The sequence below is a fragment of the Myotis nattereri genome, assembly GCF_964212035.1.
Source record: "Myotis nattereri genome assembly, chromosome: 19".
Lineage (NCBI taxonomy): Eukaryota > Metazoa > Chordata > Mammalia > Chiroptera > Vespertilionidae > Myotis > Myotis nattereri.
The window spans coordinates 4218541-4243806 of NC_138095.1; the positions used below are offsets into that span (position 1 = coordinate 4218541).

Below are 25266 nucleotides of genomic sequence, written 5' to 3' on the forward strand. Positions count from 1 at the left end.
CTTGATTGTATCAGCTGGTGCCTCCCAGGGCTCTCCGGTGGAGCTGCAGGAAAATGGAGAACCTGACTGGCCCTGGCACCTGGCAGTGGGGGAAGGAGGAAGGAGAGGTTGCTTCTGAAGGAAAAGTGTACTTGGCTCTCTCATCAAAGGGCTCCCCTAGGGGAACGGGCAAGCAGCAGCTGTATGGGCAATGGCCAGCTGATCCATTTGGAGATAGATTCAGGGTGTGGTGCTCCCCGGGAGCTGGGCAGGCCCTGGGAACGTGGAGCAGAGCTGGGTGCTGGCGTGACATGGGGCGAGCTGCCGAGGAGCGGGGCATGCTGCTTTCAGGCGTGGGGCTCCGCTCCCCCTGGAGCCTGAGGTCTAGGGGGCTAGCGTGTCTGTTGCCAAGCGTGCTTCTGAAACCTGGAGCTGCACTGATCATTTTCATTCATTCTCTTCCTAGAATGCCTTCTCTCCAGGCAAGCCTTGGCCTCATCCATTCCTGGAGAACCACTCACTCCCCAATGCCCTGGGGTGCAATTCATCCCTCCCTCCTCTCCCCCTAAGCTCCAGATTCACTCTGCTGGTCTGTGGTCTAGCTCATTCTTCGGGTGACAGCTCAAATGTCACCTCCTCAGCGAGAGGCCTTTCTTGACCAACCGATCAAAAGTAGCCCTCACCCCGACACATCCTCTGTCCTATTACCCGTTCTTATCATCTTCATAAAACTTAGCAGCATCTGAAACGATCTTCACTAGTTTTGTTTGTCAGCTTAGACTGTCCGTGTCTTTTCCTCCAGAACGTAAGCGTTCAGAGGGCAGAGATCTAGCAGAATGAGTTGATAGTTGGCTCTCAATACATATCTGTTGATGGATTACATGAAGGCAAGTATGGGGTATTCAACTTGGCCCCTAGACGATGTGGCGCAGAACCCGGGCGCAATAAAGGTTGGTTGCTTAGAACATTTGCTAAACGCATGAATGGGACCAAGGAACAGACGAAATACGGAACGCGGGATGCGGCGCTTTGCCTGCGGACTGACAGCTTGACTAACAGTTGAGGACCCTCCGCTCGCAGGTTGTTGATTGACAGCTGACAGCTGAGTGGCAGCCGACCGACGCGCATCGGGGCTCCTGATTGGCTGGCTGCGGCAGCCCCTCGGGAAGGGTAGAGAAGGGGAGGGAGGGCCGGAGGCGACGGCTCCGTGTGGAGAGGCCGCCCCACCTCCCGGAGCCGTGCGAGCAACAGTCGCCTGGAACCGAGGAACCGACGTCTTCGCGCAGGGGCCCGGCGCGAGGGGCGGGGCGCGCGCGTCACGTGAGCGTGTTTTGGGCACGTGACCCACGCGGAGCCAGGCTGGCCCCCGCCCTCCTCTCCTCTCCTCTCCTCTCCTCCGCGGTGCGAGCCGAGCGGCCTCGCCTCACCGCCTGGCGCCCCCGCCGCCGCCGCCGCCACCTCCGCGCCCGCCATGTCCCCCGGCCGCCGCCGCCGCCGCCCGAGCACGGCGCTCCCGTGGCCCAGCGCGCAGTGAGCGCGGGCCCACTGGTCCGCCCGCCCGGGGCCCCTTGTTCTCAGCGCCGCCGCCGCCATGTTGAGTTTAGAGCCGCAGCGGAGCCGCCGCCGCCGCCGCCGGTGAGGGAGGCCCCCCGAGAGCGGAGCCCGCCCCGCCCCGGGCCCAGGGAGCGGGCGCCTCGGAGCCCGGCCTCCGCGCCCGCCGCCTTCCCGGCCCGCCGCCCGCCGTGCGAGCGGGGAGCCAGCGCCGGGCCGCGGCCGCGCCTTCCGCTCGCGGCCCGAGCGAGCCCGTCGCCCGTCGTCCCCCGCCGCCGGCCCGGCCGCAGCCTGCAGCGGAGCCCCGGGAGCCAGCGCCATGGCGGAGCAGACCTACTCGTGGTGAGTGCGGGGTCGGGGGAGGCCGGGCGCGGCCGGGGGGGGGGGCGGTGGGTCGGGGCGCCGGCGCGGCCGGCGGAGGGGGGGGCGGGGAGAGGAGGAGGAGGAACAGGTGCGTGTTGGGGTGCACGCCCCCCTTGTTCCCACCGGAGGGGGTGGGTCGTGCCCGGGGAGGGCGGGCCGGCCGGGACCCGGAGTCCGAGAAGGGGGATGGAGGCGGCGGCGGGGGCGCGGCGGAGTCTTCTGGGCCCGGGCGGAGCAGGTGATGGAGAAGGGGCGCCTGCCCCCCGGGGTGGGACGCCTGCCCCCCGGGGTGGGACGCCTGCCCCCCGGGGTGGGACGCCTGCCCCCCGGGGTGGGGAGCCCGCGGGCGCCTGGAACTAGCTGGAGGGCACGGCTCCTGGGCCGGAGCAGCGGCGGGTGGAGCGGGCCGGGCCGGGCCGGAGGTGGCCCCGGGCTGGGTGAGGACAGGCGATCAGGGGCCGAACTTGGAAGTTGTGGGCGCGGAGCCGCCCCCCCCTGGGGCTGCTGCTGAGGCTGGGCCGGGTGAGGGGGTCGGGGGGCGGAGCGGCCCGGTGCGCGGCGCGGAGAACCGCGGAGGGGGCCCCTGGCAGAGCCAACTTCTGGGAAGGAAGTCGGCGACGGGGGCCTCCCCGCAGGCTGCTCTTCAGAACTCGGAGCGGCCTGCTCCCGGTCGGGGCGTGCGAGTCGTCTTTATGGGGCTTTGAAGTTCCTGAGCAGCTGGCGGGGACTGAGGCGTCGGTGGCCTCGGAGCGGAGCGACCTGCCCGGCAGCGCGCCGAGGTTCGGAGCGGGAGGCCCGGCTGTGCGGCGGCGGTCCGTGCTGAGGGCCGGGGCTGGCGGGGGGAGGATCCGAGAGGCGTGCGCGGTGCAGGTGATCGCTGGAGGCGAGGCCGCAGGAGGAGGGGTGACGGGGGCTGGGGATGGGGTTGCAGCCCGAGAGCGGGTCGGCAGGTGTGGCTCGGAAGCACGTGTGGTGTGGGACCCGCAGGCCCGCTGCCTTCGGGAAGAGCATCGTGGGTCCGAGTGCCTGGCGCGGGGACCGGGAAGACTTGGGCTGGAGGTCTGCTCACCACTCCCTTGCTTTACAACTAAAGTTCCCCGTTTCTTTTTCATTATGGATAAAATAGGGAATTCCCTTTATCATAGGCTTAAGGATTAAATGAATACAAAGCACACACAGACTGTTCAGTGCTGTATTTTATTACATTATAATTATCTTAGGGAAACAGCAGAGAAATGGGCCCTATCTGAAAACGAAGAATGGTTTGAGTCCGCCCGGCGAAGCTCCGTGGTTGAGCGTCGACCTAGGAACCAGGAGGTCACATGCCCAGGTTGTGGGCTCGATCCCCAGTAGGGGGCGTGCAGGAGGCAGCCCATCCATGATTCTCTTTCATCATGGATGTTTCTCTCTCTCCTTCTCCCTCTCCCTTCATCTCTGAAATTAATAAAATTATATTAAAAAAAGAGAATGGTTTGGGGTAGAAGGTTTTCATTGAGTGGATGATTTGGGGGAGGGGGGGGTTAGTGATAAGTTAAGAACTCCTGTCTTCACACAGGGAAAGAGGATTGGTGATTGAAGGGAACTTCAGCAATGTGTATACAAATTTCAAGAAGATAGCTGAGAGATTGGAAGAAAGTAATGCTAAAAGTAGAATTAAAATCTTGGTGAACAGTTGTGACTGCATATGTATTTTTAAAAAAACGTGTAAAATAAGTCCTGCTGGCATGGCTTAGTGGTTGAGCGTCGACCTATAAACCAGGAGGTCAAGGTTCGATCCCCAGTCCTGGCATATGCCCTGTTTGTGGGCTTGATGCCGGAGGCAGCCCACCCATGATTCTCTCTCATCATTGATGTTTCTGTCTCTCTCTCCCTCTCCCTTCCTCTCTGAAATCAATAAAGACATGTTTTTTAAAAGTGTGTAAATTAATTTGATAGTTGTGAGCAATAGTGAACTGCCTCTCAGGTGATATGGAACACAAGATTACAATTCCAGCTTTTTTTATATTTTAAGAGTATGTTTGTTTATTAAAAAGCTGGGGACAGTGACACAAAGGAAGGGCTTAGGATAGGAGAAGCAACAGGAGAGAGCCTGGGTCAGTGATGGCAAACCTTTTGAGCTCGGCGTGCAGCATTTTGAAAAACCCTAACTTAACTCTGGTGCCGTGTCACATATAGAAATTTTTTGATATTTGCAACCATAGTAAAACAAAGACTTATATTTTTGATATTTATTTTATATATTTAAATGCCGTTTAACAAAGAAAAATCAACCAAAAAATGAGTTCGCGTGTCACCTCTGACACGCGTGTCATAGGTTCGCCATCACTGGCCTAGGTGGTGCTGCTTTGACCCTCTAGAAATGTTATAGGAGGGAAGCGAGCCCTGCAGGGCTGGGTGGACTCCCCGAGATGGAAACATCACAGTGACAGAGCTGGCCAAGGCAGGGCTGCTGTTGCTCACTGAAAAGTCAGAGCAAGCGAGGCTTGGAGGCTGGTTCGGGCTTAGCCCCGGAGGAGCTGCCACTGCCCACTGCTCCCCTGGCTGCAAGTCTTGTGGGGACCCTTAGAGTTTAGGAGAAAGAGAGCAGAGATACAGGCCCAAGAAAAGGGGTCCAGGCGTGCTCCAGGGACAGGGTGCCTACAGTTGGAGCTTTCTTGTGGACAGAGAAAGAACTGGTAAGTCATTCTGAGCTCCTTAGCACTGGGCACGCTGAAGGTGGTGTGGCTGTCCTCCTGTGTTCACTGCTGGGCAGAGGCGTGGGTGCTTGAGAGAGTAATTAAAGAAATGGGGAAATGAGAATGTTTTACTGGGTGGGTTGGCCACAGCTACCTCTGTGTGATGCTGGACGGCTCCAGTAGTTAGGGGGTTATTTTGTGAAGTTTGGCAGTTTGCAAGAATTGTCCTACTAAAATACTTTCTTCAGTCTCAGCTCACTTTATTTGTTTCACAAAGTTCCTTGAAACCATAATGCTTAGCCCCTCAGGTTTAGCATGTTTTGGGATAAAAGTTCTTGAATCATGTTGAGAAGGTGGTGTCTGAGGAAACCAGCCTGCTTTGTGGCTCTTTCTGTCGTCTGGGTAATCCCCAAGGGAACTACCGTGTGGCATGCAGTGTATCCCAGGTCCTCAAGTAATGCCCTTGTACTCAGTGTCGTTTTGGTATAACCATGCCATGCCATAGGAACTTAGCTCTCATTTGTACCCGTTAGCCTACAATAGGTACAATAGGTTTGTTGTACATCATTTAGCTCAAAGGTGTAGCACCTGTGTACAGTGTGACGTAAGGACTTACTGTAGACTCACTCAGTGCTTACAGGGCCCTGAGGTAGGTGATCTTTTTCTGTTTTATAGATGAGGAAACTTAGGCCCAGGAGACCAAGTGATTTGTCCAAGATATTGCACCTGTGATGATTTATTTTGTTTGACATGAATTCTCCCATTTTATTTATTCTTACTGAAATATAGTATGGAAAAGGTATTTCAAAATTACATGTAAACTGAGTTTTGGATTATCTATCATTTTGCAGTATCTTTGTTACTGTTCCCTTGGTTTTTGCAAGTAATCAAGAGTTGATTGTTTTGTTTAAAAATAGACTCTCCCACCTTATTTGTTATATGGCCTTTAGTAAAGGCAGCTTTTTTTTTGGTTAATCTTCACCAGTGGTTTTTTTAGAGAGTGAAAAGGAGGGGGGGAGACACACAGAGAGAAAAACATCGATATGAGAGACACATATTGATTGGTTGTCTCCCACATGCATCCCAAAACAGACCCTTCAATCTGTGGGCCAATGTTCTAACCATTGAGCACACTGGCTAGGGCAGGAAAAGCAACCTTTTTGAGAGTAGTTTGGCAGTATAGATTTATCTGAGATGGAGTCAGTGAAGAATGTAGAAGCATATGAAAATGCTTCTTTAGGATTTTTGTGTAATAAGACATGCAAATTATAAAACAAGATTGGCCATGAGTTGATAATTATTGAAGCTCAGGATGAGTACATGTAGGTTTATGATTTTACTAGAGGCCCGGCGCCCGAAATTTGTGCGCTGGCCTGTGATCAGGGCCATCTTCCTCCTTTGCCGGCAGCCAGCCCCGCCTCTTGCTGCTACCCACTCCAGGTTCCCTGTTCACCATCAGGCGATTGGAGCCTGCCAGCTGGGGGGAGGGACCAAGAGGTGGTCAGTGTGCCTCATAGCTACTGGCCGAGTGGTTGTTCTGGTCGTTCTGCTGTTCGGTAGATTTGCATATTACTCTTTTATATATATAGAGTCTATACTAGAGGCCCAATGCACGAAATTTGTGCAAGAGTACGCCTTCCTTCCCCTGGCTGCCGGCACCAGCTTCCTGCTGGCACCCGGAACCTGGGCTTCCCTCACAGCTCTGGCTTTGTCCAGAAGGACGTCCGGTCTAATTAGCATATTACCCTTTTATTATTATAATTTTACAGGTTTAAATTTCTCATTTAAAAAAAGCCTCTAGCCGAAACCGGTTTGGCTCAGTGGATAGAGCGTCAGCCTGCGGACTCAAGGGTCCCAGGTTCGATTCCGGTCAAGGGTATGTACCTTGGTTGCGGGCACATCCCCAGTGGGGGATGTGCAGGAGGCAGCTGATCAATGTTTCTCTCTCATCGATGTTTCTAGCTCTCTATCTCTCTCCCTTCCTCTCTGTAAAAAATCAATAAAATATATTTTTTTTAAAAAAAGCCTCTATACATAAATTCATGCTGTTTTTTTATTAATTAAGTCTTTATTGTTCAGATTATTACATTTGTTCCTCTTTTTCCTCCCATAACTCCCCTCCACCCAGTTCCCACCCCCCCTCCTCCCTCACTCCCCACCCACTGTCCTCATTCATAGGTGCAGAGTTTTTGTCCAGTCTCTTCCCGCATCCCCCTCACCCCTCTCCCCCGCCCCCAAGAATAGCCAGTCCACTCCCTTTCTATGCCCCTGATTCTATTATAATCACCAGTTCATTCTGTTCATCAGATTTTTCACTTGATTTTCAGGTTCACTTGTTGATAGATGTGTATTTGTTGTTCATAATTTGTATCTTTACCTTTTTCTTCGTCTTCCTCTTCTTAAAGGATACCTTTCAGCATCTACACTAATCTACACTAATAAAAGAGAAACATGGTGCCGAAACCGGTTTGGCTCAGTGGATAGAGCGTCGGCTTGCGGACTGAAAGGTCCCAGGTTCGATTCCGGTCAAGGGCATGTACCTGGGTTGCGGGCACATCCCCAGTAGGAGATGTGTAGGAGGCAGCTGATCGATGTTTCTCTCTCATCGATGTTTCTAACTATCTCTCTCCCTTCCTCTCTGTAAAAAATCAATAAAATATATTTAAAAAAAAATATATGTATATAAAAAAAAAGAGAAACATGGTAATTGGCGTATGACCGCTACCCTTCCCATTGGCTAATCAGGGCAATATGCAAATTAACTGTCAGCCAAGATGGTGGCCAGCAGCCAGGCAGCTTGAAACTAACATGAAGCTTGCTTGCTTCAGTGAGGACTCCAATGATCCCTGCCGGCCGCTGCAGGCCTCTGAGCCTGCAGTTTCAAACATTGTAGCAAATATAGCCGCTAAACAAAACCCCAGAAACTAGCTTTCAGCCAGTTTGGATCTCAGAGCTGGAGTTGATACAGAGTTTCGAGAACCGAAACAAACCAGATACCTGCTTTCAGGAGCGGAGGCCTAAGAGCTGGAGCCTCAGAGCTAAAGCTGGCCCAGAATTAAAAAAAAAAAGAAAAAAAGGAGCAGTTGGGAGCTTCAGTCCCATCCTGAAAACAGACCTCAGCCCCTCACCCAGATTGGCCAGGCACCCCAGTGGGGACCCCCACCCTGAAGGGTGTGTGACCAGCTGCAAACAGCCATCATCCTCTCATCCAGGCTGGCCAGGCACCCCAGTGGGGACCCCCACCCTGATCCAGGACACCCTTCAGGGCAAACCAGCCGGCCCCCACCCGTGCACCAGGCCTCTATTCTATATAGTAAAAGGGTAATATGCCTCCCAGCACTGGGATCAGCAGAGCCACGAGGCCTCCCAGCACCAGGATCAGCGTGACAGGGGGCAGCGCCCAAACTCCCTGATCGCCCTGAAGCTCTGTGTGTGACAGGGGGCGGGGCCCCACCCCCCCTGCCCACCACAGGCCCTGCTCTGTGTGTGACGGGGTAGAGCCATAACCTCCTCATCGGCCCTGACCTGAGTGTGACAGTGGTGGCGCCCCAACCCCCGGTTGGCCCTGCTCTGTGGGTGATAGAGGGCGGCGCCCCAACCCCCTGATCCGCCCTGCTCTGTGTGTGACGGGGCGGTGCCCCAACTCCCCTATCGGCCCTACTCTGTGAGTGACAGGGGGGAGCTCCTCAACCCCCTGATGGGCCCTGCTCTGTGCGTGACGGGGGGGGGAGGGAGCTCCCCAACCCCCTGATCAGCCCTGCTCTGTGCATGACAGGGGGTGGTGCCACAACCTCCCCATCGACTCTGCCTTGAGTGTGACAGGGGGCGGTGCCCCAACCCCCCAATCGGCCCTACCCTGAGCGTGTCTGAGGGTGGCATCGCAACCTCCCAATCCGCCCTGCTCTGTGCATGACAGGGGGCGGCGCCCCAACTCCCCAATCGGCCCTGCTCTGAGCCCAACCAGGGGCTGCACCTAGGGATTGGGCCTGCCCTCTGCCACCCAGGAGCAGGCCTAAGCCAGCAGGTCGTTATCTCCAGAGGGGTCCCAGACTGCGAGAGGGCACAGGCCGGGCTGAGGGACCCTCCTCTTCCCCCCCCCCCGCCCCCCCCAGTGCACAAATTTTTGTGCACCGGGCCTCTAGTTTCATATAATACTGGTTTGGTGGTGATGAACTCCTTTAGCTTTTTCTTATCTGTGAAGCTCTTTATCTGACCTTCAATTCTGAATGATAGCTTTGCTGGATAAAGTAATCTTGGTTGTAGGTTCTTGGCATTCATCACTTTGAATATTTCTTGCCACTTCCTTCTGGCCTGCAAAGTTTCTGTTGAGAAATCAGCTGACAGTCTTATGGGTACTCCCTTGTAGGTAACTGACTTTCTTTCTCTTGCTGCTTTTAAGATTCTCTCTTTGTCTTTTGCTCTTGGCATTTTAATTATGATGTGTCTTGGTGTGGTCCTCTTTGGATTCCTCTTGTTTGGGGTTCTCTGCGCTTCCTGGACTTGTAAGTCTCTTTCTTTCACCAGGTATGGGAGGTTTTCTGTCATTATTTCTTCAAATAGGTTTTCAGTATCTTGCTCTCTCTCATCTTCTGGCACCCCTATAATTCGGATGTTGGTACTCTTGAAGCTGTCCCAGAGGCTCCTTACACTATCTTCATATTTTTTGATTCTTTTTTCATTTTGCTTTTCTGGTTGGGTGTTTTTTGCTTCTTCGTATTTCAAAATCGTTGACTTGATTCTTGTGACCCTCTGGTCTGCTGTTGGGAGTCTGTATAATATTCTTTATTTCAGTCAGTGTATGCTTAATTTCTAGTTGGTCCTTTATCACAACCTCGAGGGTCTCATTAGATTTCTTGTAGATCTCATTAAGTTTATCGGCAGTTTCTAGAAAATTCTTGAAAAACTTTAAAAGTGTGGTTTTGAACTCTATATCCAGTAGTTTGCTTTCCTCCATTTCTGTCATTTGTGTCCTTTTTCTTTGTCTCCGCATTTTTTATGCTTCCCTGTGTTGATAAAGTGGTTTTCTGTGCTAAGTGTCCTCTAGGGCCCAGTGGTTCAGCCTCCCCAATTACCTGAGGAGGACACTCTTGGTGCATCCCCTTGTGGTCTTTGTGCACAGTCTTGTAGTTAAGCCTGGATTGTTGTATGTATCACTGGGTGGAATTTACCTCCACGCCAATTGGCTGTGAGAATCAGCTGTGTCTGCAGTGGGAGAACTTCTGTGCTGGAGATACCCCTCCGGGGCAAGACTTGCTTCAATGGGGCTTTGGTGCTCCCTGAGTCTGCCCCCTGAGTGTGTCCTTTATGGTTCCATGGAGCTGCAAACTGGATGGTCCCACTCTGACCTCTGAGTTTCCTGGCTCCTGGATCTCTAGGGAGGTTCTAATCTAGCCTCTGCCTTAGGCTATCCAGCAAAAGCCTCCCTGCAGGGCTTGGGCGGGGCCGGTCCCATGGGATCAGCAGGGCGGGGCTAGCAGTTATGGCTGCTCTCAGAGGTCCAGCTTCTGAGTGTCTCGGCAGTCGCTGCAAACCCCTCTGAGAGAAAGCTGCTCTCGAGTTCTGACGGATGCCAGACAGTCCCGCTTCTCCCGTAGGAATCTGGGTCCCCAAAGACTCGCCCAGAACTGGAGCTCAGAGCCTGAGACTCCCTCCCGATTGAAAACGACAACTGCTCCCTCAGCCTCCAGCCCGCTCCGCATGCACCTCCGCACCTTAGTATTTTACTTCCGCGCCTCCTCTGAGTCTTGGTATGCTTTTCTCTTTCCTTCTAGTTGTAGAATTTCCACTCAGTCAGCCTTCCTGTGGTTCTGGATGATGTCCGTTCCGTCTTTTAGTTGTATTTTTGAAGTGGTTGTTCGAGGCAGCAAACTCCGGTGTTTACCTATGCCGCCATCTTGGTTTCTCCCTGTTTTCTTGTTTTTGTGCTTGCTTCCTTCCTAGCAAATTCTGTCAAAGTCCTGTTACCTAAGGGTCTGGCTCAAAGTCCACCTAGCTGTGAAGCATTTTTTGACCACCCAACAGAAAGTGATGTCTCTATTTTTAATACTTGTAGTTCTGTCTGCATCACTTCTTCCTTTTCACCTGTGAGTACCTCGTCTCCTCACTGGTTTGTAAACTCATTGAGGATAAGGATGTTACCACACTGATCTTTGTCCTCTCATAGCGCCCAGCACTTTGTCTTGCCCATCGCTCCTGCTTAGTACATACTGAGTCACTGAACACGACAGGAGACTTTAGGGTGGTTCAGCATTTGTTGAATGAATAATTAAGCATAAGGAAGCTCCAGGTAGATGTTTACAGCCCATATACCTATAAAAGAAAGCTTTTGGTAACTTAGTTTTCTGGTGTCCTCAGTACTGTAAGAATAAGAAATGCCCTTAAAAAAGTTTTATATAAAAGCTATTAACAGAAGAAATGACAATAATTGGTAGTAACACCACAAGCTTTATCATGATTTAACCACAATATTCTGCTTGTATTCTTTTTACTCTTAAATACTGAGGAAATGAAAGAAGGCACGTGAAAACACAAATTGAAGGTGCAAACTAGACTTTTTTTTAAATATATATTGATTTTTTTACAGCGAGGAAGGGAGAGAGATAGAGAGAAACATTGATGAGAGAGAAACATCGATCAGCTGCTTCCTGCACATCTCCTACTGGGGATGTGCCCGCAACCCAGGTACATGCCCTTGACCGGAATCGAACCTGGGACCTTTCAGTCCGCAGGCCGACGCTCTGTCCACTGTGCCAAACCGGTTTCAGCTAGACTTTTATTAATTTGAGAAAAACACCTTGCTCAATGTAAACTTATGACGGGTTGTGTTAGTGTAATTTCTGTGAGAAACAGGAATTTGCCTCTTGATGGAGTCAGTGTAATACTTATAGATAACTGAACTTGAACTTTGGTAAAAATTACTGATGTTAGGCTTGGTTTAGGACAGTGATGGCGAACCTATGAACTCATTTTTTTGATTGATTTTTCTTTGTTAAATGGCATTTAAATATATAAAATAAATATCAAAAATATAAGTCTTTGTTTTACTATGGTTGCAAATATCAAAAAACTTCTATATGTGACACGGCACCAGGGTTAAATTAGGGCTTTTCAAAATGCTGACACGCCGAGCTCAAAAGGTTTGCCATCACTGGTTTAGGAGGATAAAGGAAGTCAGGACATGTGAATCTCCTGCAAATGGATTTTGTTACCAAAGTAGAATAATAGTTTATTGTGTTTTCTGTGTACTAAGGCTTTGCAAACATTGCTAAGTAAGGAAACAGGCTCAAAAAGTTTAAGTAACTTATCCAAGGATGTAAATGGTAAAAGGGTGCAGAGTCAAGACTGTTTGACAATAAAACTCTGGCATTGAATCTGTCTCCTTCCATTTCCACAATTACTACTTTGCCTTCTTTCACTTGAGTTCCCTATTAACCTCGTCATTGGGCTCCCGCCATTCTCCGCACAGTGGCCATTCTCCTCTGTGGCCTCCTCACAACCTAAGTCAGATCATGTCAGTTCTCTGCTTAAAACTCTTCAGTGGCCTTTGGCTACTCTTTAGAGTAAAATCCAAAGTCCTTGGTAAGGCTCTTCGTGGTCTGATCTCTGTGTATCTGAGGGGATGACAGACAGTAAACAAACTAAAAGTTACACAAGATTAAGATTCTTTATATTTTAGAACTCTTTCCATTTCCTGGGATAGAAAAACAGATGAACGAGAATGCTTCCTCCAGACCTACATAAGATCTAACCTAAGGATTGCGTTATATGGAGGCGATATGTTGTGATAACTGATACTGTCCTGTCAGGTATTTGCAAATAGTGCTAAACCTGAAATAAAAATAACACATATTTCTAGAACTAATGGAAGTCACTTCTACTCTCAGATTATTGTAGTATATCATTGCACTCTGTCTGTTATAATCATATCTGATTGTATGATCATTGCATCTGATCAAAGTTTTTCAGAGAAAAACTAGTGGGAAATGTGTGTCTAGTGAAAAATGCTCATTTAAAAAAAAAACATGTTTTGCCTGTAGTTAAAATGCTATGATAATGTTTTGGTGATGTGTGATTCCAACTAAAATTAGCCAAAGCTAAGAGCATGAATTTGTATTGAAAGAATTTCCCTCAATGTTTCTTATAAAGCCTTCGGGGGGAAATAGCTGGAGTGCTTGTAACCATATCCGCCTGTCATTTATCAGGCAGTACTACGAATGAAAATGCCCAGTGCTCGTGTGTTTTTACATTATTTGTTTGTAAACTCCTCACTTGAGGATATGTTTGTTGATTTTATGTTATTTATTTTTAATACATTTTATTGATTTCAGAGAGGAAGGGAGAGGGACAGAGAGAGATCCTATCTAATAATAGACAAACATGGTAATAGACCGTACCTTCGCTACGCTTCCCATTGGCTAATCAGCACGATATGCAAATTAACTGCCAACAAAGATGGCCGTTAATTTGCATGCATAGGCTCCAAGTGGTGAAGCGAAGCCTGACAGCCTGGGGCCAGTGGAGCAGCGAGGCCTCACGGCTCCGGGGCCGGCGGAGCAAGGAAGCCTGACGTTTCTGGGGCCGGCTCTGGCCAGAACTCTGCCAGAGCGAAGGCCTGGGCCCCCGGTGCCGGAGGCAAACCGGTGCCAGCAGCCAGGAGAAAGGAAGGCCTATTGCACAAATCTCTTCGTGCAACAGGCCTCTAGTAGAAACATCAATGATGAGAGAAAATCATTGATCGGCTCGCCTCATACTGGGTATCAAGCTTGAAACCCAGACTGGGAATGGAAACATGACCTCCTGGTCCATAGGTGGGCACTCAACCACTGAGCCACGCCGGTCAGGCTGGCATCTGAAACTTTATGTGATTGATATATCCCCAGCAGTAGAGCCATCAGGATAATTTGATTTTTAAGATTATGTAATTAGTGTCTGAAGAAGTTTCATGGTCTCTTCTTAGGAGTTAAAGGATAATATTGGTTTTATTTGTTGTATGTATAAATCAAGAAACTTTTGCAACTTTGAGTTGTAGCATATATTCTAATCCTCACTTAAAAGAGTTAGAGGCAAACTGCTGCTCTTCTGGACTCTTTTTTTTTTTTTAAATAAGAGAAAGTTTATTTATGGGCTCAGTTGATTGGACTGTCATCCTGGACACCAAAAAAGGTTACAGGTTGGATTCCTGGTCAGGGCACATGACTTAGGCTGCTGGTTCTTTCCGGGGGAGCACGGGAGGCAACCGATCCATGTTTCTCTTTCAGATATTTCTCTCTCACATTGATGTCTCTGTCTCTGTCTCTCTCAAAAACCAATAAACATATCCTCGGTGAGGATTTTTTAATAAAGGACCCTTGGAGCCTGGCTGGTGTAGCTCAGCAGTTGAGCATTAACCCAGGAACCGAGAGACCACCAATTCGATTCCCTGTCAGGGCACAGGCCTGGGTTGCAGGCTCAGTCCCCTGTGGGGGGCGTGCAGGAGGCAGCCGGTCAGTGTTTCTCTTCTCATTGATGTCTCTTTCTCTCTGTCCCTCTCCCTTCCTCTCTCTCTAAAAAAAATCAATAGAAACATTAGGGGGGGCGGCTTGAAGCTTAGGAGAGAAAGGACAAAGGTAATGAGGGGTGGGTTGGGGGAGGGGTGTGCAGGGCTCCCAGGAGCTCATTTGCTCTTTAACCTTTTAGTTGTCTAGAGGGGCTCTGGGTGACCAAATTCAGTGTTATAGGGGAAATCTATACAATTAGTTCCTGTGATCCTTGCAGTGAATTGTTACTTCTCAGATTTTGTTAATAGGTCTCACTAAGGCCATAGCTTAAAAATAACACAGACCCATTATTTGCTGTGGTAAGACTAGATTGAGTTGCTATGAAAAAGTTAGGTTTGAAAATATTTTTAAGTTATTAGACCAATGAATATGCATTAGCCTAATAGAGACCTAGTAGAAAATCCCATTTCTTGGTTTGTGGGGTTCGTCCTAACCTGGTAGGAAAACCTGATACTCTCTTTCTTGGAGTTCTGGTATTGATAGTGAAGAAAAAGGTGTGCTCTGGTTGTTGTTTTTTACACATTTATGAATTCTATGGATTGTAAGTGATCACTCAAAAACTATTAAATTTTTATTTGAAATTCTAAGATATGAGGCTCTAATTCTGTTCTGGTTTCTTGGGATATCTTTACTTTTAGGGTGATTGTCATCTCTGATTGTGACCTAGTCTTGTCTTAGTCCTGGTGTTGTCTTTTGTACAGTGGTTATGCCTGCCTTACGCAGCGGTTCTCAACCTGTGGGTCACAAACAATGAAAATACATCCTGCATATCAGATATTTACATTACGATTCATAACAGTAGCAAAATTACAGTCACAAAGTAGCCACGAAAATAATGTTATGGTTGGGGGTCACACAACATGAGGAGCTGTATTAAAGGGTCGCGGCATTAGGAAGGTTGAGAACCGCTGCTCCACAGGGTTGTGGTGAGGACTCAGTGGGTAACGTATGGAAAATGTTCTGTAAATTGCTAAGTGCAATATAAAAGCAAGTTATTTGTTCTCTACGTTGTTATCCAGATAGGTCCTAGATAGAGTGCCTTACTACAGCAATGATATTTCTTGTTTCACAATTTAACCAGCATTTAAACCTGACATATCCATTCTAGTGAGAATTCTATTAACATGTTCAAATAATGACATGTAAAAGAAATACGAGTATTTTTGCAAATTGTCATTGAGTTATAGTGTACTTTGTGAAATGTGTTTAAGTCATCTTTTAGTCACAAGTTTCATTGTCCATTGCTACATTCCGTAAAATGAAATATTGTGAATTAAATAAAGGCTAATTTTTTTCAGAATATACTTTTGATCTTTTGAAGGCAATTCCCCTCAAAATTTATTCAAATGAGGAAAGAGCATTGGTGTATATAATCCTGATCTTTCTCTTGGTTTTCTTTGGAATATACAGGAAATTTTCCTCCCTCAGAGGCCTGAGGAGGAGCTGTTGGCAGTTTCTTATCTGTTTTCTTCCTCCACGCCAAATCTGCCGGCACACCCTCTTCCCTTCATCTCAGAGCTTCAGGCGTGGATTTGCACCTGGTTATCTAGACCTTTTGACCTAAGTAATTGCTTAACTTGTATTGTAGTTTCCTTGTCTTAATTTTTGCCCAGAGTTGTCTAGTTTGACCTTCTAGATTTGACTAAATCTTCAGGATTTGCCTGACAGCCTTAACTTTTAAACCTTTGATTATATGCTTTGACTTTATAAACTTCTAGAAATTTACATTCATTTCTCAAAAATGCTTGCAAAAGAGTACTGTTAGAAGTGAAAGTTAATTTTAGAGAACAAAGTCTCTTATCAAAGCCATTGATTATTACAAGCACTCATACCTTAAAATATTTCATACATAGCTTTTTCATAGGTGCTCAATCTAGTCTTATTACAGAAATGCCACGTGGGGCCACAGCTAGAGTAGCTGAAGCAGTTAAGGATTTGAGATATGTCAGTTCACCAAGAGGGAGTGCATAGAGCGGAGGGAATGGAGACCAGAAGTTGAGGCCTGGGAAACTAACAATTGAGAAATGGGAGGAAGAAGAGCCAAAAGAAGCTCCACCAGAGGCAGGATAATCAGGCAAGTGCCCTGGTGATGAGAGAAAAGCCACCGAGAACTTTTAGGGACAGGAGTGTAAAAAGCTGCAGGTTCAAATAAAAGGAAAAACAGGCTATTGAACTTAAAAAGGAAGTCATTATTGTGAGGGTGAAAGCCAAATTAGGAATGGGTAATGAAGAAATAAAGGCATCCTTTGGGTGTTGGCCATTTGTTTGAGAAGCAAGGTAGGAAGACCAGAGGGAAGGATGGCTGTTAGAGACAACAGGGTCATAGGGCCCTTTGCTTTCTCTCCCCGTGAGGGGGGAACTGTGTGTGTGCAGCCAGCCAGGAGACATTAATCTTGGAAAGAGAGATTTTTAAACTGTAGTTTGTTTAGAGATTTCTTTCTTTTTTTAAATGATGGATTTTTCATGAGTTGTAATGAGAACTTCATAGGGAATGAATGTTTGATATGTATACAGTATTTAGTCTGTTTCTTTTGGTCTTTACATTGTTACTAGTTTGTATTGTATTGCATTTGGATGTTCTAGGCCAGTGACGGCGAACCTTTAGAGCTCAGCGTGTCAGCATTTTGAAAAACCCTAACTTAACTCTGGTGCCGTGTCACATAGAGAAATTTTTTGATATTTGCAACCATAGTAAAACAAAGACTTATATTTTTGATGTTTATTTTATATATTTAAATGCCATTTAACAAAGAAAAATCAACCAAAAAAATGAGTTCGTGTGTCACCTCTGACACGCGTGTCATAGGTTCGCCATCACTGTTCTAGGCTTTTAAAAAATTGCCTACAGTATAAAATCCAACCTCTAAAATCTGACTTTTAAAACAATCTGGCATTATAATCCCATTTGCCTATATTTTCTTTTGTAAAAAACTTTATCGCTGAAAGTATTACTTAGGTCCTCCTTTTCTCTCCATTAACCTCTTCCAGCCTGCCCCCTCCATATTTCCCCTTTTTTTGTTCTACAACCCCCCCATTTCCTTTACAATTCTGTTATTTCAGCCAGACTTGGTTACTCACTGTTTCCTGTTTTATTTAAGCTGACTCATGTACCTGGTTAGCCTTTCTTCCAAGTCTCTAAATATGTTGAGTCCTACCCATCTTTCAAGGTTCAGTTGAAATTCTGACCTTTTGTAACAGAGCATTCTGATTGGCCCAAGGGATATATTCTTCTGATGTTGATAGTTCTTTATCTGATCCTGTCACATGGCAGCACTTAAGATTTTCTGACTTTGTATTGAGTTATTTATGTGGCTGTCTTCCGACCTTGAACTTTGCAAGGATAGAATCCAAGTCATCAATTTCATGGTGCAAGGACCTACACATGGTAGATGCTCAGCTTTTTTTTTTTTTTTTTTTTTTAAAGAATGAATATTTTAGAGGAGAAATATGCTGGATTTTAGAATAGATTATCTCCCTAAAAATATGCCAGGGCACATAGAAGAGAGGAGAGAATACTTACCTAACATCTCTTTGTTCTTTCAAGAAAATATGAAGTGCCCTAACTGGCTTGCCTCAGTGGGTAGAGCGTCGGCCTGCGGACTGAAAGGTCCCGGGTTCGATTGCGGCCAAGGGCATGTACCTTGGTTGCGGGCACATCCCCAGGAGGAGGTGTGCAGGCGGCAGCTGATCGATGTTTCTCTCTCATCGATGTTTCTAACTCTCTATCCCTCTCTCTTCCTCTCTGTAAAAAATCAATAAAATGTATTTTTTTTAAAAAAGAAAGAAAAGAAAATACGAAGTAAAATTGTTACTGTTAAGTTGGACCAAGTGTTATGGTCCAATTTGTCTAACACAGCAAGTTATACAGAATTTAAAGAAGGAAAGTGGGTCAGCCTGGCCCTGGCCGATGTGGCTCAGTTGGTGGGGAATTGTCCCGTGCATCAAAAGGTTGCCGGTTCAATTCCCGGTCAGGACACATGCCCAGGTTGGGGTCTCGATTCCTAGTCCCCAGTAAGGAGTGTGCAGGAGACAGTTGATAGATGTTCCGCTCTCACATCAGTCTCTCTCTCTCTCAAAATCAATAAAAGTATTTTTTTTAAAAAAGAAAAGAAAGTGGTTCATCCTGTAACTGAATGCCTACAACTAGCATATCAAACTCACGGCCCATAACTAATATTTTTGTGGCCCAGCCAATATAAAGGTATGTAAGAAACGTTTTGATAAAATTTTGTAACTTAATTTCTACAGTATCCTGTTATACATAATCATTAATAACAAAGGACAATGCTCCCTAATGATGGATTACTGTCATCGTGTTGCATTCATTTCCCTTACGTGCCTTACGCACAGGCGCACCATTTCCACTAATACTAGGAGCGAATATTTTAGCAGCCGATGGCCACGTCATTAGTTTTGGACTGACTTGTTTGTGTGTGCAACAGGGAGTATTTCGCTTTTGGAGAACAAGAAAAATAGGTTTATTTGCGTTACACTTATTAATTTGTGCCATTATTCAGTGTCTGATAAGTTAATGTTCAAGAAAAGATACTAATTTTTATTAAAATGTCCTATTATTTTATGTTAACAATGACTCATTTATTTCAGCCTTTTGTATTCAGCATGTCTCTATCGAAATAAACCTACTTTTCTATGAAAATTGAAGCTTTTGTTTTTTTGCGGCCACATACACTTACACCTTGTTTATTTGGCCCGTGTTAGCCTTTGAATTTGACATGCTTGGCCTAAGGCAGTGACGGCGGACCTTTTGAGCTCGGCGTGTCAGCATTTTGAAAAACCCTAACTAAACTCTGGTGCCGTGTCACATATAGTAATTTTTTGATATTTGCAACCATAGTAAAACAAAGACTTATGTTTTTGATGTTTATTTTATATATTTAAATGCCATTTAACAAAGAAAAATCAACCATAAAAATGAGTTCGCGTGTCACCTCTGACACGCGTGCCCTAGGTTCGCCATCCCTGGCCTAAGGTAACAGTTACAAGGCCCAGGGGCCCTTTAGAGTAGTCTCCATGTACCTGCAGTCTCCTTCTCCAGCTTGACCACAGCCTGACTGCTACCATTTACTTACACTTTGTCTCCCAAATAGGCACATGTTAAGTATGTGAAGTATATTATTTTTCTTTAAAGTGGAGAAGCTCTGCCTTTCTTTTTCCCCAATAGCAAAACAGTTTTAGGGGAAACGTTTTATTAACATGCTCAACTGAAAATATTTTGTGGAAAACTTCCTTTGAGGCATGAGCTGTAAGCTATATGGAAACTAGTTTCTGATCAGTGTAATGCTTTCTCTTGCTACTATTTCAGAAATTCATATTCTTTGTATTTAAACTTTTGTTTAAAATGCTAAAACACTTAAAAATAATTTTTTGCCTTCATATTTTTCCTATTTCTTAAAGGCTTTTTAAATTTATTTCTTTTAAAAATATATATTTATTGATTTCAGAGAGGAAGGAAGAGAGAGAGAGAGAGAGAGAAAGAGAGAGAGAGAGAGAGAGAGAAACATCCATGATGAGAGAGAATCATTGATGGGCTGCCTCCTGCTCTCCCCACACTGGGAATCGAGCCCACACCCCGGGCATATGCCCTGATCGGGAATCAAACCGTGACCTCCTGGTTTATAAGTTGATACAACCACTGAGTCACATCACCTGGACTTGTTCATGTCTTTATCCTCAGTGGTTTGGCACATAGTTTATTAAAAATAGGTGTTATTCATATCAATAGGTGTTATTCAAATAACCCTAAGAAAAGTGAAATTAGTAAGATGGGAGAGTATGTGATATCTTAAGTTGCTATCAACCCTCAGTGTAAGAGCTTAAAGGGACAGGTAACAAACAACTTTTGGGGCATAATCCATATACTCCATAGATTACTCTCTTACACTGAGCATATATTACTCTACTATTCAGTATGTTGGGCTTGATCTACCTTGATAATCATTGATTTATGAAGCCTCTTTAAAAAATACAGTGGGAGAATTGGTGCCGAAACCGGTTTGGCTCAGTGGATAGAGCGTCGGCCTGCGGACTGAGGGGTCCCGGGTTCGATTCCGGTCAAGGGCATGTGCCTGGGTTGCGGGCATATCCCCAGTGGGAGATGTGCAGGGGGCAGCTGATCGATGTTTCTCTCTCATCGATGTTTCTAACTCTCTCCCTCTCTCCCTTCCTCTCTGTAAAAAATCAATAAAATGTATTAAAAAAAAATACAGTGGGAGAATTGGTTATTGTATTGGATAGCTATTGTTAAAATACTGCATAACAAATTACTCTAAAAACTGAGTGTTTTAAAACAGTAATCAAGTATTTTCACAGATCTGCAGGATGCCTGGGGCAGCTTTGCTTCTTTCTTTCGATCTAGAAGTAAGCTGGCTGGTGGGGCCTAGGCTGAATGGGCAGCAACTGCTCAGGGTAAGCTCACCTCATGGCAGTAGCTGGGGCACAAGAGGGCAAGTGGAAACGTGTAAGACTTCTTGAGTTCAGGCTCAGACTGGCACACTACCATTCTTTCAGGTGAAGCAGATCATGGTAGAAATCAAAGATAACCACAAAATTAAACCTTGCCCCTTTAGTGGGAGGAGCTGCAAATTTCCATGGCTGAGGAGTAGACTCGGGGGTAAGGAACATGGGTTGACCAGTAATGCAATCTATCACAGTTGAAGTTTCCTCTTCCCTTTCAGATGGCTAGTTTCCACTTTTTTTTTTTTTTTTACAAAAGAACTTTTTAAAAAGGTGTGTTTTTATTGATTTTAGAGAGAAAGGGAGAGGGAGAGAGAGATAGAAACATCATTGCATTAACATCGATTGGCTGTCTCCTGCATGGCTTCCGCTGGGGATGGAGCCTGCAACCTGGGCAAATGCCCTGACCGAGAATTGGCGACCTCTTGGTGCATGGGCTGGCACCCAACCACTAAGCCACACTGGCTGGGCTAGTTTTCACTTTTTCAGTCTATTCTAAAATGAAGTATAGTCGGGCCCCTTTCTATAGCATTCTGGTTTTCATTTTAATGTTTTATATTTTTAAGTAGCTTTTTTGAGATATAATTCATATACTTTATACAATTCACCTACTTAAAGTATACAGTTCAGTGTGGTTTTTACATTCACAGAGTTGTGCAACCATCACCACATCAAGTTGAGAACATTTTTTTTCCATCCCCAAAGAAATTCTGTACCCATTAGTAATTATTCCCTTTCCCCCTTTTCTCCAACCGTTGGCAGCCACTGATGTACTTTTGGTTTCTTTGCCTATTTCATATAATGGAATAACAATTTGTGGTCTTCTGACTTTTCACTTGGGTTAATGTCTTCAAGCTTCCCCCTATTGGAGCATGTACTAGTGCCTCCTGGCTTTTTATTGCTGAACTAGGGGCCCAGTGCATGAATTCGTGCACCTTGAAAGGAACTCTGGGCACAGGGGCAGGTCTCGGCCCATCCTCTGTGCCCCCGCCCAGCTCCTCCCACCGCACCCCTGGTCACCTGTCCATGGGCAGCCCTGCTCCTGCCACTGCCACTCCCATGCGCTGACAGTACTGGCCCCACTCGCACCTGTTGAAGGCGCAATTGGGGCCGGCGCCAGCAGTGGGTGCAAGCAGGGCCGATGCTTTCAGCGGATGCGAGCGGCAGCTGCTGCTGCCCTGATGACCCCTCAGGAGAAGGGGGAGGTGGAGAAGCCCTCAGGAGCAATCAGGACCGGCAGGGGTGCGAGCAGCGGTGTCAGCTGCAGGTGTGAGCAGGGCCGGCGCTGGCAGTGGGTGTGAGCGGTGGCTCCGGCACTGGCAGTGGGTGCGAGCAGGGCTGTCGCCGGCAGTGGGTGCAAGCAGTGGCTGCTGGCCCCAGTCTCTCCCCTCAGGAGCAGGGGGAGGTGGATTGGGGCTGGCAACTGCCGCTCACACCTGCTGATGGCACCGAGTGATTGGGGCCAGCACCAGGTGCTGGCAGTGGGCCTGAGTGGCGGCTCTGGCACCAGCAGCGGGTGCAAGTGCTGGGCGGGACTGCGGCGTGCTGGAGCAAAGAATTTTCAGTAACTGCCAGAGGCTCGCCCCGATGACAGTGACCGGTGCCCCGCCTTGGTCTGGAGACCCCACTCACCTGCTCCACCATCCTGCTACGCCCTCCATGTTCTGCACACATCCCCTAGTGGTCAGTGCACATCAGAGCAACCGGTTGTTTGGTTGTTCTGCCGTTCGGTCTATTTGCATATTAGCCTTTATTATATAGGATAATATTCCACTGTATGAATAGAACACATTCTATTTTTCCACTCACCAAACATTGATGGATGTTTGGGTTGTTTTTATTTTTTGGCTATTATGACTAATGCTACTGTGAACATACATGTACAAGTTTTTGTGCGGATGTGTGTTTTCATTTCTCTTGGAGTGGAATTACTGGATCATAGGATTTATCTGTGCTTAACATTTTGAAGAAGAGCCAGACTGTTTTCAAAACAGCTGTACCATTTTATCTCCCCACCAGCAATGTATGAGAGTTCTCATTTTTCTACATCCTTACCAACACTTGCCATTGTGCATTTTTTTTTTTTTATTAAAACCATCCTAATGTGTGTGAAGTGTTTTTTATTTGTGTAGTGTTTATACTTAAGGGTTTATAGAGAAAAAAAGCATGGGCTTAAAATGATAGATCGGTTTCTTCGTAATGGTGTCGTACCAAAGTGGAACCTCAGTTTTAGTTACCTAAAAATCTGACCTTGCCCTGGCCAGTGTGGCTCTGTCGGGTGGTGTCCATAACCAGGTTGTGGCTGGATCCCTTGCAGGGGTTGTGCAGGAGGCAGCCGAGATTGATGTTTCCCTTTCACATTGATCCTTCTCTCTCCCTCTCCCTTCCTCTCTGAAAATCAGTTAACTATTCTTTAAAAAAAAAATTTTAGCACTGACCCTGGCCAGGTAGCTTAATTGGTTAGAGCATCGTCCAATACACCAAGGTTGCAGGTTTTAACCAGGGTCAGGACATATACAAGAATCAACCAATGGAAAAGGAGACATATGTAAAACTTTAGACAATAAAATAAATAAGTAAATAAAAATAACAATAACCATAAGAAGTAAACAATAATACCATTATTTAAAAAAAGAATCAACTGCCCTGACCGGTTTGGCTCAGTGGATAGAGCGTCGGCCTGTGGACTGAAGGGTCCTGGGTTCGATTCCGGTCAAGGGCATGTACCGTGATTGTGGGCACATCCCCAGTGGGGGGTGTGCAGGAGGCGGCTGATCGATGTTTCTCTCTCATCGATGTTTCTAACTCTCTATCCCTCCCCCTTCCTCTCTGTAAGGAATCAATAAAATATATTTAAAAAAAAAAAAAAAAAAAGAATCAACCAATGAATGCATAAATAAATGGGACAACAAATTGATGTCTCTCTAAAATCAATATAAAAATTTAAAAAATCTAACATTAAGGGAAAAGTAATCTTTTGGCTCACAGATTTTTCTTGAGGCTAGTCATTTCTTTTACCTGCTAGACTTATTAGGAAGAAGTTAGCCTCAGTGATTGTTAAACTAGTTCCTGCTCTTTGGGTAAGTGAACTTGCTGCATCATCCTGAGTCTTGGGACTGGGACTGGTGTAATGGCTGAAGTTTTTGTTTGTTTTTGTGGGGCCGGGGGCAGTGGAGGAATTCCTCTATATCACTGATGTTTCTCTCTCTCTCTCTCCCTCTCCCTTCCTCTCTGAAATCAATAAAAATAAATATTTTTTAAAAGAAACAAAATTAATTTTAATAATATAGTTTATTTAGCCCAGTATATAAAAAATACTTATTGCCATTGATTGCATGTAATCTATACAAAAAATTGTTAACAATATTTTCTTTCATTTTAAAAAATATATCTATTGATTTCAGAGAGGAAGGGAGAGGGAGAGAGAAACATCAATGATGAGAGAGAATCATTGATTGGCTGCCTCCTACATATCCCCTACTGGGGATCAAGCCCAAAACCCAGGCATGTGCCCTGACCGGTTATTGAGCCCATGACTTACTGATTCATAGGTTAATGCTCAACCACTGAGCAACACTGTCTGGGCCACAATATTTTACATTATTTTTTCAGTGCAAAGTCTTCTCAGTTAGAATAGCCACATTTGAAGAGCTCAGTAGTGACTTGTGACTAGCTGCTGCCATATCCACCTCTGCTGCAGGCAGGCGGTAAGGAGTGAGAGGGCGCAGGCCAGGCTGAAGGACCTCCCTTTTCTCCCCCAGTGCACTAATTTCATGCACCAGGCCTCTAGTCAATAAATAAAATTAAAAATAAAAGAGATAAAGATTTCAGTGAGCCATTGTATAGACTATATGTCCCAATCAATCATTCAATTATTAGAGAGACTGAATTTGGTTAAAAGTGTCTTAATATTTAGTGCCTTTACTCATAACTTACATTTTATAATTTGTCTAAGTCCCCACCACTTTCTTTTGCTGTATAACAAATCTCTACATCACCAGTTTATATTATTTACCTAGCCCCTGAAGGCAATGGAATTGTCACCTCTTGGTGTCTAAGATCAGTTCTAGGTCATTGCCTCAAGGTTGGCTTAGGGATAAGGAGAATACTGATCAGTACTCCAGTGACACTGGATATGGACAGCTGCATATTTAGACACAAATACTTTCACCAGATTTGACCATTGCATTAAGCATCACTGACTGTTGGATGTTTCATCAGCTATTGCTCTGGTTTTCTGAGCACTGACATGCAGTTATTATAAATGGAATTCATGTGCTGTTAGATTCGGAGGAGGGTGTTATGAATGAAATTCTCTGACCAAGAGGACAAGGGTCTCTACTTAATTTATATGACATGTCCTCCGGCATTCATCTTTGAATTCTCGGCATTTATGATAGTGTGGACCCAGGGCCCATTTGTGAGTTCAGGGATTTGAATTTGAAGGCCACGTGAAATCCTTATGTGTTATAGGTCCTCAGTACACAAATATGGAATTAAAGAATACAATGAGTAATACTATATTTTAGGTAAACAACTTGTTTGTTGGCTGTTGAGGTTTTTTTTTAAAAAAATATATTTCTTTATTGATTTAAGAGAGGAAGGGAGAGGGAGGAAGAGATAGAAACATCAGTGATGAGAGAGAATCATTGATTGGCTGCCTTCTGCACAGCCTTCTACTGGAGATC

General features: G+C 46.2%; 1 protein-coding gene across 1 annotated transcript in view; it reads left to right on the forward strand.

The window, feature by feature from the left end:
• Positions 1-1320: 1320 nt before the first annotated feature.
• The window catches only part of SPPL3 (signal peptide peptidase like 3), a 106740-nt gene continuing 82794 nt past the window's right edge, over positions 1321-25266 (forward strand). The window contains exon 1 of the mRNA XM_081113442.1: positions 1321-1872. Within this exon, the coding sequence (XP_080969568.1) occupies positions 1850-1872 (23 nt within the window). The 5' untranslated portion in view covers positions 1321-1849. The remainder of the gene's footprint in view (positions 1873-25266) is intronic.